The sequence below is a fragment of the Neofelis nebulosa genome, chromosome 5 (genome assembly GCF_028018385.1).
Source record: "Neofelis nebulosa isolate mNeoNeb1 chromosome 5, mNeoNeb1.pri, whole genome shotgun sequence".
In the NCBI taxonomy this organism is placed as follows: Eukaryota; Metazoa; Chordata; class Mammalia; order Carnivora; family Felidae; genus Neofelis; species Neofelis nebulosa.
In genome coordinates, this window is record NC_080786.1 from 15,532,553 (window position 1) to 15,546,425 (window position 13,873).

At 40.5% G+C, this 13,873-nt stretch overlaps 1 protein-coding gene across 15 annotated transcripts in view; it reads left to right on the forward strand.

Annotated features, from left to right (window-relative positions):
• Positions 1-13,385, forward strand: part of NEK10 (NIMA related kinase 10) — a 224,029-nt gene extending 210,644 nt beyond the window's left edge. For 14 of the 15 annotated variants that reach the window (XM_058729687.1, XM_058729693.1, XM_058729688.1 and 11 more), the window contains 4 exons: positions 4,927-5,035; positions 6,975-7,027; positions 7,114-7,169; positions 11,530-13,385. In XM_058729687.1, the coding sequence (XP_058585670.1) occupies positions 4,927-5,035; positions 6,975-7,027; positions 7,114-7,169; positions 11,530-11,578 (267 nt within the window). In that variant the 3' untranslated portion in view covers positions 11,579-13,385. Of the gene's footprint in view, positions 1-4,926; positions 5,036-6,974; positions 7,028-7,113; positions 7,170-11,529 lie in introns of those variants that run through there. The other variant, XR_009261689.1, reaches the window with a different exon arrangement.
• The last annotated feature ends 488 nt before the right edge of the window (positions 13,386-13,873 follow it).

Here is a 13,873-nt window from a genome sequence, read left to right on the forward strand (position 1 = left end):
GTGTGGTTTAGTGCCTTAAAAATGTTCTCATTTCTGGCACCTCATTGCATTTATGTTGTTTCATTTCCTTCGGAGTCCTACCTCAGTGCATTAGATTCCAAATAATTTGTGTAGTTGTTCTGCAGCGAAGATCCCCTTATTTTATGATATGGAAGAGAAGATATAGTTTGGGGAATTTAATGAAGATTACATTTTTTTTTTTGCTTCTCATTTAGGTTCTGCCCCAAAAGTACTATATTCTCACTTGAACAATGATGAGCCAAAATTGCTCAGCCCTTGCTCAAAATCAGTGAGTTTGGCGGGGGGAGGAGGGGTGGTAACAGGGACACAGTTTGTTCTCTTTAATGTTTACTTGGCTCTAGTTCCAAAATGTGTACATTTGCTCCTTAGAACTGTCGATGTGTGTTCAGGGCAGGAGAGCCCTTTTCCGTCCTTTCAGAAGGATTCTTCCCAATAGGACATACAAGCCAGAGATGGCAGTGCCCCTCTAAGCTGAATGCTCAAGAGGCAAAAAAGGGCCCACGTGGCCCAGGACTGCTGGCCACCTCAGAGCCTCTGCCAGTCGTAGGGGCTGCTGCTTCGAACATTCTGTGGTAGCATCCGTATTCCACCTACGGGGTGAGCATTTTCTTGCCTGTCTCGTGTGTCCAGAATCGGACTCTTCTTCTTCCTCCCTCCAGCTGCACTGCCATCGCTGGAAGCATGTTTTCCTTTTGCTCAGTCTTTAAACCTTGCAGTCATGTTCAGCTGCTCCATGTTATTTCTTTTGCCCTATGAGTCATCAACACCCGGGATCTTCTTCACATATGTGGTTTTGCTCACCCCTTGACGTTACAGCCCTGGGTTCTAGCCCTGCTTCTGTCGCTTGCTAGCTATGATCCTTGAGCACATTCCTTCTCAGTGTCCCCAACTGTGGAATGGGGATAATGCCCACCGTAGAGGTAGATGTAAGAACCAGATAGAACATCCAATGTGTCTAGAATGTTTAAGTCCTCAGTAAATGGCTGTAGGCACTACCAGTGTTATTAGTGAGGGTTTTTGATCTTCCTCTTGGCTAACACCTAGTCCAAGCTCTTAACACTTCTCCCTGGTGTTAGTGTCACAGCTTGCTTCTCTGATGGTCTCCCTGTTCTCTAACCCATCTTGCAGGACTAAGAGTTTCTAAACAATAGCTTTTTTTTTTTTTTAAGGCATACTCAAAAACCTTTATAGCCTCCAGTTTCCTGCCCCACTATGTAAACTCTGGCTCCCAGCTTCTAGGCTGGCATTATTTGCAGGAACCTTCCTCTGGGTCTGCACCCACCCTGGCATCACCAGCCTCATGCAGACTGCTGTGCACATTGCATCCAGAATGATCCTTTCAAAACAGAATCTGATCATGTCACACACACACACACGCGCGCACACACACACACACACACACCCTACACCCTGAAAACTGTTCAGGGGCTCTTAGTATAAACTGCCAAATCCTACCCACCACATTGACAGTCCTGTTTGGTCCAAGCCCTGCCCACCTCTCCACCTTGATCTCCTACTCTCTTGCCATTCATGGTCGAAATTACACCAGCCACAGGCACTGAGGCCTGTCTACCATGCAGCTTCCTCCTAAGTCTTTGCAAATGCTTGTTTTTCTGCCTTTAAAGACCTTCCTTTGGGGCGCTTGGGTGGCGCAGTCAGTTAAGCGTCCGACTTCAGCCAGGTCACGATCTCGCGCTCCGTGAGTTCGAGCCCCGCGTCGGGCTCTGGGCTGATGGCTCAGAGCCTGGAGCCTGCTTCCGATTCTGTGTCTCCCTCTCTCTCTGCCCCTCCCCCGTTCATGCTCTGTCTCTCTCTGTCCCAAAAATAAATTAAAAAAAAAAAAAAAAAAACCTTCCTTTTCCATCCTTTACTCATTCTCACTGATGCTTTCAGCTCTCAGCAGAAGTGTCATTTTTTCCAGAAAACCTTTCCCGTCTAAGTTAAATCTGTCTGTTCTCCTAGAAGCATAGATCTGTCCTTTAATGCATTCAGCACAGTTGCAATTTCCCATATATCCAGGTGGTTGTTTCACAGACATATTCCTCCCCAATTAGGCAGTAAGCTCCAGGGTAGAATTTTTGGCCACCATTGGTTGTTTCCATTGTTTGGATCTGTGTGTGTGGCACACAATAGTTGGTAGAAAATCCCCACTGAATTAATGAGCGGCACTTGCCTTCCTCTCTTCAGCCTAGATCCCCACGTCTCTATAATGTGGACTTATGTTCCATCCCTTTATTCACCTTGCTACTGGTATGCAGTGCCCAGCCTTTGCCCCCAAGTTCTACTCACCTGGAATGTCTGCTTCACTTCCTTGCATCCACCCAAATCTATCCTTCAAGACTTGGCTCCAGTGTTTCTGCTCCAGAGCTTCTGAAAATCATGCTGGTCTTCTTGAAGCATACTTCTTTTTGGAAGCTTAGAACTCCCCACCTCATTTTACACTTCAGTGTTTATTCCTTCACCGTTTTGTTCGTGTATATTAGCCTAATTACCCAAATTGCAGGCCACATCATTTCTGTGTCCTCCATGCTGCCCAGCCTGGTGCTGATAAGCTGGATAGACCATTGGTATATGGGATTCGATGGTTTTCATCTCTATTTTACAAAACCTGCTCAGATCATGACACACAGGGAGGGGCAAAAACGATATACTGAAAGAATATGTAGGTCGAAACACTGCACTACAAGAAGTTCCGAGAAGTTTCTGGAATAAAAATAAACGTATCTGGGATTCAAACACACAAAAGGGATTCAACCGAATTTCAGCCCTTGCCTTCATCCATGGGCCCATCCCTCTGAGGATTTGCAGCTCTTAAGCTAAAGGACACTGCTTATGTGAAAGGCGCTGGAAATCTCAAGTACTCCTCTCTTCAAGGTTTGCATCAAGGAAAAGAACTTGCCTTTGTCATTGTAAAATGGCTCTCTTGATCTCTCTGGGTCACAATTCACATATATCACTGTACAGCTGTAAACACTTCCCGTCTGGGAAAGAGGAGTCCAAGGTGTTTACTAAATAATTAAGTTGACTTAAATAAGCCTTCTATAATTAGGATGAGCACTTCAGGCAGCCAAATTACTGCTATGCTCAATCACATGAAAAACAATCCCATCTGAAGTCGTTTGGAAGGCAATACCAGAAAATCATTTTCAGCATTACAAGACGTATTAAGCTTAGCTGGAGCAAGCTACTAGCTTTGCTCTGAGAAACGCCTAGTGATCAGGGCTACCTCTGTGGCATCCTAATGGCACTGACGAGAGCATTAGTAAGCATGTGACTATCTGATCGTCCTGCATTACGATATGTTACAATCCTATGATCTTGTCCCTTTACAAATGGGTTATTAGTTTTATCAGTTGTCACTGAAGTAAAGAAAGTAAATTTTCAAGAATAAAAAAGGGTGGAACCTTAGTTTTTTCTACAGTACAACATTTGTTGGCAACATGGAGACTAGAAAACACAAAAATGATTTGTACTAATAGTGTCCAAAGTACATAGATGGAATAATTATCAGTTGCTCATATAAAATGTTTTTCATTAGGGTACAAAGTGCACAATGCCTACAGTGAGGTACCTGGCCAGCTCCATGAACTTTTACCGACACATTCACCCATGTGACCACCACCCTCATCACTATGTAGAACATTTCCTGTGCTGAAGAAGGTTCCTGCTTGCCTTTTCCTGGTCAAATCCCCTGCCACAATGTAATTGTTATCTTAACCTTCATCACCATTGGTTAGCTTTGCCAGATTGTGAACGTGCATATACGTGAGGTCATACGTTGTGTTTTCTTTTTGCTTCTTTTGCTCAATGTTTGTTCCTGTTATGGTTTGTATCTATAGTTTGTTCTTTTTTGTGCTTTGCAGAATCCCATTGGATAGGCACACCACAATATATCTACCCATCCTTCTGTCTGTAGACATTTGGGGTTTTTCCAGTTTGGGGTTATTATGAATAAAGGTGCTATGAACATTCTTGTGTACCTCTTTTGATGGACAGAAGTCCTTCATTTCTCTTGTGTTCATACCTAAGAGTGAGATTGCTGGGTCACAGGGTAGGCATAGTTGTTGAATTTTAATGAATACTGTGTGTTTTCTCAAGTGATTGAACAATGGTGTATTTTAATTCCTGAGCAGAGCATGTGAATCCAAGGCAACTACTGTTGCAGAGTCTAAATTGTGCCATTTGTTTCTGGTTTATTAATAAGAATTGGCATTTTAATAGGTTACATTAACACAGGCATGAAAACTTGGCCAGCCTGAGTGCTGGTTGGAATTAAAGGTGAAAGGAGGTTGAGAAATATTTATAGCCTAAAATTCTGCTTAAAAAATTCAGCTTTATAGAAGACCATTAAATAATTGGAACCTTAATAAATTCTGTCGTTTAGTGAATTACTCTCTCCTTTAGAGTGTTGGGGATTCATATTTGGAGATTAAAATTAAGCAACAGTAATTTAGCAAAATGTATTAAGAAACTCGGTTGTGTTGGTCAAACAAGAAGGCATTGTTCAAAGCAGATACATGAAAAACAATGATGATGTGGGCTAAACATATTGTTCTGCTGAATAACTGGAGGTTATTCCTCATAGGCCTGATACAAATAACATTTTGATGTTCCAAGCCCATGCCATTATTTTTCTATTTGTTTTTATCTTGCTCTCATAAAACTAAAAAGTGCAGAGTTGTTTTTACTTTTTCATGTGACCAGGGAATTGTCTACCTTGCTTCTGCTATAATTTGCCTGCCTCTAATTTACAAGTCCTTTTGAAAGGATGATGTGCCTTTATCTATTTACAAGGGATTGAAAACCACAGCACTAAATTCTCCATGTGGAGACATAGGGAAAGTGATCTCCTATCATTTGCTTCTGAGTGCAGAATAACATGTGGCTTTGCCTTTTCTGTTCCAGTTATCTCAGGGATCTCCAGAACCAATCGAGCCCAACTTTTTCACAGTGGATTACCATTTATTACGTCATTCATCAAGTGGAAACAGCCTGTCCCCAGATGACCCAACAGGTAATGGCCTTCAACACCGGAAATCTGGCTTTCACAAAGAAATCTATTACTTGGATCAACAGCTTACCTTTAAAAGATTATCTTCAATTTAAAAGAAAGATAGAGCTTATTTTGATTATCTATGGCAATAGTTGGAAAGGATATACAGTAGGAATATAGAAATTCCCTGAGATTTATTGTACCCTGCTGTGGCAGCTTCCTTGATCATTTATTAATGCCATAAACAAACAGCAGAATCTGTGTGGGTGAATTGTATTTCCTTTTATTTCTTCTTGCTATCTGATGATGGAAAATCAAATGCCCAAAAGCAGAAGTGAAGAGTTTGGATATTTAAAATGGAGAAAATTTGAAACTTACCTGCAGAATCCACATTAGACATATTTAAATTTTTTTCTTTTTTGCATAAATCTCACATAGGGAGGTCACATAGCCTAGGGACGAAAGGTGTGGATTCTCAAAACCCGGATACCTATATTTGAATCTCAGCTTAACCATTTAGTAGTTGACCTTGGGCAAATTATTCGACCCCTTGAGCCCCGGTTTTCTTGCCTGTAAAATGGTGGTAAAAATGGTACTTGCACTTTAGGGTGATGGTGAGGGCCAGTGTAAACACATACAAAGTGCTTGGCCATTAGCAGGGGCTCAGCATAATGTAATTCTTCTCATGATAATTGAACTCTCAGAAGAGGTTTTCAAGCTACTCTGAGGTTTTAGAGTTCCTAAATAAGTTTGAAGTCCCTATAAACTAGAGTTACATCACTGAGTTCTGAAATAGATAGGAATTATGGCTAAAGGGAGGGAGACTCACTCTGCCCTCACTCCTCGATTTAGGCAAATCATCTCATGTATGAATTCTCAAACTTTCCTTAAGTCTTGGACCCCTGGGATGAAGCGAACCCATAGGCAGAATTACATTTAGAATACTCCCTGAGAAACCCATAAGCTCAAGATAAACTGTTGTTGAAAGTCTTTTGCTTTTAAAAGTGCCCCCAGGGCAGGCCAGTCAGTCTGCGGGCCAGACTTCTTACAGCGGCAACTCTGATGAAACCGAGAGTCCTGGTGCAAATCCCCCGGGCGGCCTGTGGCAGCTTGACATGCCACCCCAAGGTGGAGCAGACGAGTCCCGTCCCAGCAGGCTGGCCACCAGCTCAGACAGCAGAGCCTGCGGGCACTTTGGGAACCCCTGGATGCAGAGCATTGAAGACGACCTGCCAGGACTCGTCAGCCCCACGCCTCCCCTCAACGTCAACCCAGCACCTTTTGTCTGCCCTAAGTGGAGGGGAGCTCCCGCGCCTCCCAGCACACCAGTGCTGATTGATTGCAGTGGAAGCTGGTCAGCGTTGCCTCGGGTGGCTCTCAGTTGGGCGAGGTGCTGGTAGATCATCCTTAGAACAGACATCCAAGAAAGTCTTGCCTTCTGGCACTAAATGTATTCTATTTCCCTTTAGGCAGTCATAGGAAAGGGCCAGGTATTCCTTGTCTCTCACTGTATATTTCTGCCTCCCTCTAAGAATTCATTTTCTTTTTAGCACATATTTACTGGTTTTGCTTGTAGATTAAGGAGAATTTCTTGACCGGAAAACTCACCAATCAAGTAGTTCGCGTTTGGAATACTCCTCACCTGTCCTTAGTGTGCACACACACACACCCCTCTAACTAAATTACCCGATTTATACCCTGTGAGATGCCCCTATACCTTTGTGTACTATTTGCGTATTATTTTGTGATGGTCGCCCCAAAAGCAGCCAGTTATTAAAGGAAGAGAAACAAAGAGTTTGAATATTCGAAGCAAGACAATTTGGAATGTGCTTATAAGTACTCCTCTTCCTCATGTCTAAATTCACCCTGTTTTCACTACAGTTAAGTTGTAATCGCCAATAAAGTCTAATCAAGAAAATACGAACCGGAGTTCAGACTTTCCATAATCTATCTATTTCAGGTCTGTGCACCAGCTTTGATTTGGAGGAGGGAATAACGTATGAACAGATGCAGGTGAAGTTTTTGCAGTGCCTTTGAACAATTTTATTTTGTTGCTTTTAATTCAATACTAACCTGATTTTTTTTTTTTTCAACTCCAGACTGTGATTGAAGAAGTCCTAGAAGAAAGTGGCTATTACAACTTTAAATCTAACAGGTGAGATCTGGAATTTTCTTGCAGATGTGACAAATCAGTTGAGATCATTGGGTGTTAGATCTGATTTCTCTATCCTGGATTCCAGAGATTTTTTTTTTTCAACTTTCATTTTAAATACTTCTGTAAAATCTCTTGGCTTAGACTAGATACAACCATGGGTAGAGTATGTGTTGCCCATCTTTTGTATGGAAGCAGCTGCTGTTTCTGTGTTGAAAAAGAAAGGGTGATAGCTTAGTGGTAATTTACTCTCCTAAAAAATAAGAAACATAATGAAATGGAAAGGCATTTCTAAGCTTTTTTTTTTTTTAACTAAACATTTGTTCCATTCTAGTAGAGCTGTAAACTCAGATTTCCATCACTGAAATCTACCCATCATTTGTATAGAATGCAGGGGCGAGGGAGGGAGAGAATACAACTAAACAAAGAATCACTTCTGGTGAATTTAAGATATGTTGGTGGGAAAGGATTTGTTGTTATATATTGCCTCTTGGTCACCATAAGTGAGAAACCTCAGTTTACTGGAGCTATGTATTATCTTCTAATATAACCACTATTGGTGCTTTAAAAAATATACTATTTTCTGACTTTTGTCCTATTCTGATTCCTGCCATTTACCGTTGGGCACAGTGTTGGGCACAAAGGTTTGACTACAGTTAGTTTACTTGAGAGGCAATTCCAGGAAACGCTGGTAGGGGAGTGAAGAAACAATTCAATAAAGGTTTCATTTTGAAGCAATTTACCCTTGTGGCTGATGGGGGCTTGATCCCGCTCGGGAAATCTGAGAACTGGTACTGAACACGTACCTCAGTTATCCCACTCAAGGGCTGAGGCAACCCGGATATTTGTCGTCCAGTTTCCATCCGTCATTGTTTGCGGCCTTTGCCCAGAGAATGTTAGTTCCCTGGCATTTCTGGCCTTCTGTAAAGGTGGACAGAGCAGACTCCAGAGGCCAGAGAAATCTTCAGGAAAAGAAACGCAGGTGCAGGCAGCTGAAAAGTAGGCCGGCACGCTGTGAAGTGGCGTGGATGAGGGGAGGTGGGCACTCACCATGTCTGGCATCCAAGTTGCCTCTTGACTTTTCTAAGGAGCCCCTCCCAACAGACCGTCACATTGATCGTAAGCAGCCACATCCACACTCTGTGTGGCTCCAAGTTGTTTTAGTTTGTTCTCTCAAAGTGGCCTTTTATGCCTGAAGGAGCTGCCTTCCTTTCCAGCTGCTGAAGCTATCTTGTGACCACTATTTAAATCATTCCACTATTGGGATGAGCACTGGGTGTTGTATGGAAACCAATTTGACAATAAATTTCATATTAAAATCAATCATTCCAGAAGTCATCTCCAAAGGTATTAGCCATGGTATGAGAACGAGGCCTCAAGAACATTCTGCGAAGGTTATTATATGGAAATCAGATTCTTTTTTGAGGTTATTTCAGTCTCGAGCTTTTTTTTTTTTTTTTTTTTTTTAGTTTTCCTATTGCAACAAGTTGTTCGTATGAATCACACAGTTAAGTTTATTCAACTGCTTGTTCTTTTGGCTTGATAACATATTTCCAAAATACTACCTTTGTAGATTTAGTTCTGTTGTGATTTATAACTACAGAGAAATGATGAGTAAGTCTCATTTTTCCAAAGGTATATTATTAATAGAAATCACCATCTTCATAATCACTCTTCTCCCACCTTCCCTGGAGAGATTTTGAATTTTCATTTTCTTTTGTTTTTTTTTTGTTTTTTTTTTGTTTTTAATTTTATTTTGTTATTTTTTTTTTAATTTTTTTTTTTTAACGTTTATTTATTTTTGAGACAGAGAGAGACAGAGCATGAACGGGGGAGGGTCAGAGAGAGAGGGAGACACAGAATCTGAAACAGGCTTCAGGCTCTGAGCTGTCAGCACAGAGCCCGACACGGGGCTCAAACTCATGGACTGCGAGATCATGACCTGAGCCGAAGTCGGACGCTTAACCGACTGAGCCACCCAGGCGCCCCGAATTTTCATTTTCAATTTGGGTCGAGTACATCCAACTTTCCGTGAATAGAATGAGTGTCTTTGTTCTTGACTCTTAGCCCCTTATTATTTTAAGTGCCTTTGGCTTAGAGTGGGGGCAAAAGTCATTTTTGTCATGATTTATCTACATATGCTCAGAGACTCAGGATCACGGGCCATGAATGGCTTCATACTTTGGCAGAAAATAAACTAAATGTCAGTGAAAAACCAGGTGTGTAAGGAAGTTGGGAAGCTCTTACAAGAGCTCTCATTTTTTGCTAAAAAATTTAGTCGTAGTCTTATTTTTAAATTCGCTTTTATCCTTTTTAAGTTCTGTCGCTAAGTTTTTAAAAATTCAAACATTATTTCTACTTTCAAAGATGCACCCCTATATTAAAAGACATCGCACATTTTGTTATTACGATGAATAGATATGAGATGCCTAGTAACAAAGACCAAAAATTATTTACAGTTTTATTCAGAATAGTGAATAGACTATGGAGACATGACTTAAATGGTCAAGTTCAAGCAACATACGTTGGATAGGACATACGTAAAATATTCTTAAAATGCTCCAAAGTAGAATGAAGCAGCCATTTAAAAATTCTTACAGCCATGATATTCCCCTTTCATCTTCTAATAACAATGATAGAGTATACCTTGAGGGAAGACTCCTCACAGTTTACTAGTAAAAAGAACCCTTGGTTGTGTCTAAACTACTTGTTTATGGGTGTTCCAAATTAATTACCCAGAAAGTCAGCTTCCACTTAGAAGCACCTAATAGTTCACAAGCTGGAAACACACATAATTCCAAATATGAATCAAATCAGCCATGTCAGTGATGATTCTTCTGTAGTCAGAGGATGGAGGATGCTAAATATCACTGGACATGGACTAGTATGTATGTATGTATTTATCTATTTATTTTGTACTAGTATTTAGAGTCACTGGAGTGTATTCCCTTAATTGGTTCCATAGACTAGCCAATATTCTCACAGATGCTAATAGATGTTCCCTGAAAAATAAAATTTTGTGATCAAACATATCTGGGAAACTGTGAAAGGACAGTTTTCCATTTTCAGAGGATGATGACACACGTTACCATATCACAGAGTCTGAGATGTGCTGTAAGGAAGAAATCTGTCGGCCTTGTTTAGCCCAGTGTTTCTTCAATCTTTCACATGTGGTGGGAAGTGGGAAACATTGCTTTAACTCCCCGGAAGTCACCAGCACCTGCCCGGATCTGCTGTTGCTCTCATTGCCATTGTCATCATCATTGCAGAATGTTACTAGTGATCTTGGTCAAGCACCACACCGAGAACTGCATACATAGTTTCTGTATTATCGAAGTTTACAACTTCAGACAGTCAGTTCAAACTTACGTCAGCAGCGAAAGCATGAAGCCAAGATATAGCATGCTTTTAGCTTCGGCCATAGAGTGACCATTTAGTCAGGGATAGAGAGATACCATTATCAGACGGACAGCCTCAGGATGAAGCCATTATCCATCTCTTAGCTCTCTTTAGGGACAGTTTCTGCAACTGTTTAAATAAAGGGGAGACTGCTTGGACAGTTGGTTAGGAAGACCGTCTTGGGCACAAAATGCTGTAGTAGGGAAAGGAAATAGTAACAGAAAGAGACTTAGCAGCAAGGAGCCCTCAGCAAAATGGGGAATCCTTCATTTCTGGGCTTCCAGGAAGAGGAAGTAGAATGAGTTGAGAGGAAGAAAGTAGTATAAAGAAAACGAAACGAGGTCAAAACAGGCTTGGCCAGCCTGAAGCACACTGTATTCTTCATCATTTGCAGGATGTATGATTAATTATATTTTACATTCATAAACATTTAGCTTACTTACCAGAAGGAGACAGCTTAGCATGACTTAATATTATCATTGTTGTTTGTGAGAGTAAAACTGCTTGAATCCGGTGAGTGAAAAAATGGCAAGCATATCATCCTTATATACTTAGGGGCACATATCACCATTTTTAACAATGCAATCTGTATTGAGAAGCAAAATTTGCAAGATAAAAAAATCTGCGCTTTGCATTGCTTTTTCCCCCAATGAACCGATAACGTGTAAATTAGATGTTTAAAAGCACAAGCTACTTTGGGTGTTTATTTTCTTCTCTCAAGGGCTATCATTTCTAATTGAGTTTATAATTTGAGAAAGATCCAGTTAGCACTGAACTTCAGCAAAAAGGTGACTTTCTAAAAATCCCCCATCCTATTTTGTTTTAGAATCATCTTTTCTTCACGGTGATTTATACACACGCACACACACACACACACACACCTGAGCTACTGCTTTTGAAATTGAATGTGTGAAGTCAAATATGTGTGACTACAGCAAACTCTTTGCACTTTTGAATCTTCTAGATATCACTCCTATCCATGGGGGACCAAGAATCACCCAACCAAAAGATGAAAACCCTGCATTTTGAACAGACTTGGTTTTCCTAGTGAAGCTCAGGTTCTGGACTTCAGCTCAACCAGATGCCCAGGGATTGGGAGATGCTGAAAGGGTGTGGAAAAGAAAAGACCGAGATGCCATGGCACCTGGAAGGCCTCTTTCTGGAGGTCCTGTGCTAGGTTACGTGGCCGCAGCAGTGTGGGAAGGCTCTGCTCCTCGCATCCAACAGGCACGAGAGGACAGGGCTCTCGGCGTGCTGCTGGGAGAAAATGCTGCAAAATTCATCTGTGGGAAGAAAACTCGCTCCTCACAGAACTTTTCCTCCACGTTAAAAAACAAGAGAAAACAAAACAAACACACAAAAAGTCATATTTTTCAACGGGATATTTTATATTTAGAGTTGCCGAAACTACGTTTAAAGGCATCTAGCCTTCCGTGTATAAAAACAGTTTTAGAGAGGGAAAATTACAGGCCCCAGAGTAATAATATATTGGGTGATTCACTGTATTCCCCCATTGTTTTTTATTTTAAAAGAAATTCAAAATAAGTGATTGAATTTTATTGTTGTTTTTGTTGTTGTTGTTTTAAGGAAAGGATTGGTTCTCTCTTAACCACTTGGGTGCTAGTGGCCTAAAGACGGTAGACAGTATTTGTAACCTTGCACAGCCTCTGGGACTAACTGTCAAATTGTCAGATGTAAGCTACACTAATAGAATATGTTGCTGTACAATGTCTATATACATCTAGAAGGGGGAAGGAAGGAGAGGTTTTGATTAGGCTAATGCTTTGCTGCTAATCAAACTTATAGTGTTTTTAGAGCACTTTGAAGACTTCATGGAATCTATGAAAGAGATGCAATATTCCTTATTCTAATTCCCTTCTTACTAAAATTAGCCCCATTGTTTTATAGTGTTTATTATTTGAGAATTTGAAATGAAAATAAGCTATATAACGAAATATAAGTCCCTTCTTTATTCACCGAGACATCCCTAAAAACATAAGAAATCAGAACACCAAATAGTGTTTCGTTCCTTTGTAGGGAGACTTGACGATGAAAATTCTCTAGATTCTTATTGGGCTAAAATCTCTTCAACTGGCTTCTGTTCACTGGTGGATCACCAAGACGTGCCCTTATTGCCAAGTCAGACTGCACTTCTAACTGCTTAACGGGCATTCTAATTCTATATAATTAGTCATCTGGAAGCTGGAATTCTGCTTTTTATTTACTTCTCACTGAGTTCTGGTATCTTTATTTACACTGATATATTTTTAGCATCATTGAACAGGATTTAGTTCAACATATTTTACAGTGACTGAAACCTAAGAACCTTTTGTATAGTATGGAAAATCTCGTAATGTGAATCCGTACTATTTTTACAATTTGTACATCCAAAACTTAAAAGATATCCAAATGTCCTTTAACTAATGCCTTTGAAAATTGCCAACGAATCTTTGTCTTTAAGCCAAATTAATGATTACAAATACACTGTAATTTTAAATAACAGATGCAATTACAGTAATGAAAAATGTCAGTTTCAGCCTTCAAACCAATTCCATCCATATGTGAAATTTATGTGTAAAATTAAAATGCTATGATTTTGTTGACTTACCCAGGTAAAATTTTATTTCCATCCCAACTGAATTTGAACTTGCACTATTATTTTTTATATCTGTTCCTGTATGGAATGGGCACGTTTCCTCACTGTGTAGGAGGCACAGGCCCACAGGGGCATAAATTGTAATTGTGATAGAAGCCAACACCTGGAAAGAAACCAAGCTGTGGGTGAAAGTTTGAACAATAAAGTTCTTTCTCAAATGATAATATATGCTCAACAACATTTAGAAGAGAAGAGTAGTCAGAGGTCACACCTTAGTAAAAAAAAGAAAAAAGAAAAAAAAAATAAATGATTTATTTAAAGGTGTTTTCAAATGCATACAGTTGCCCTTATTGACCAGAAAGGGAGCAAAATGTTTCCATCTATTTCTTTTAGACCATAGAAGTGGCATTTATTATTCTAGAAGCCAGTACGGATTAACAAAGATAAACACACGGATGTCCTGTTCAACAGCAGCTTTAGGCCTGTCACCTCTATGCTGACAGATGCATTCTTTTGCCAAAGTCATGAATGTGTTTTATTTGATTCCCTTCTTAAACGACCAGTCACTGGATCCACATTCTCCAGGTGCAAGGGCAGGCCTCCGAGAGAAAGTTAGGCACTGGGAAGGGATCCCTGTTGGGTATGGAGTCTCCTCCCAACAGTGATGTTACCTTTTCAAAAGCCCTCACTTTCTAACTCTCCAACCAGGAGT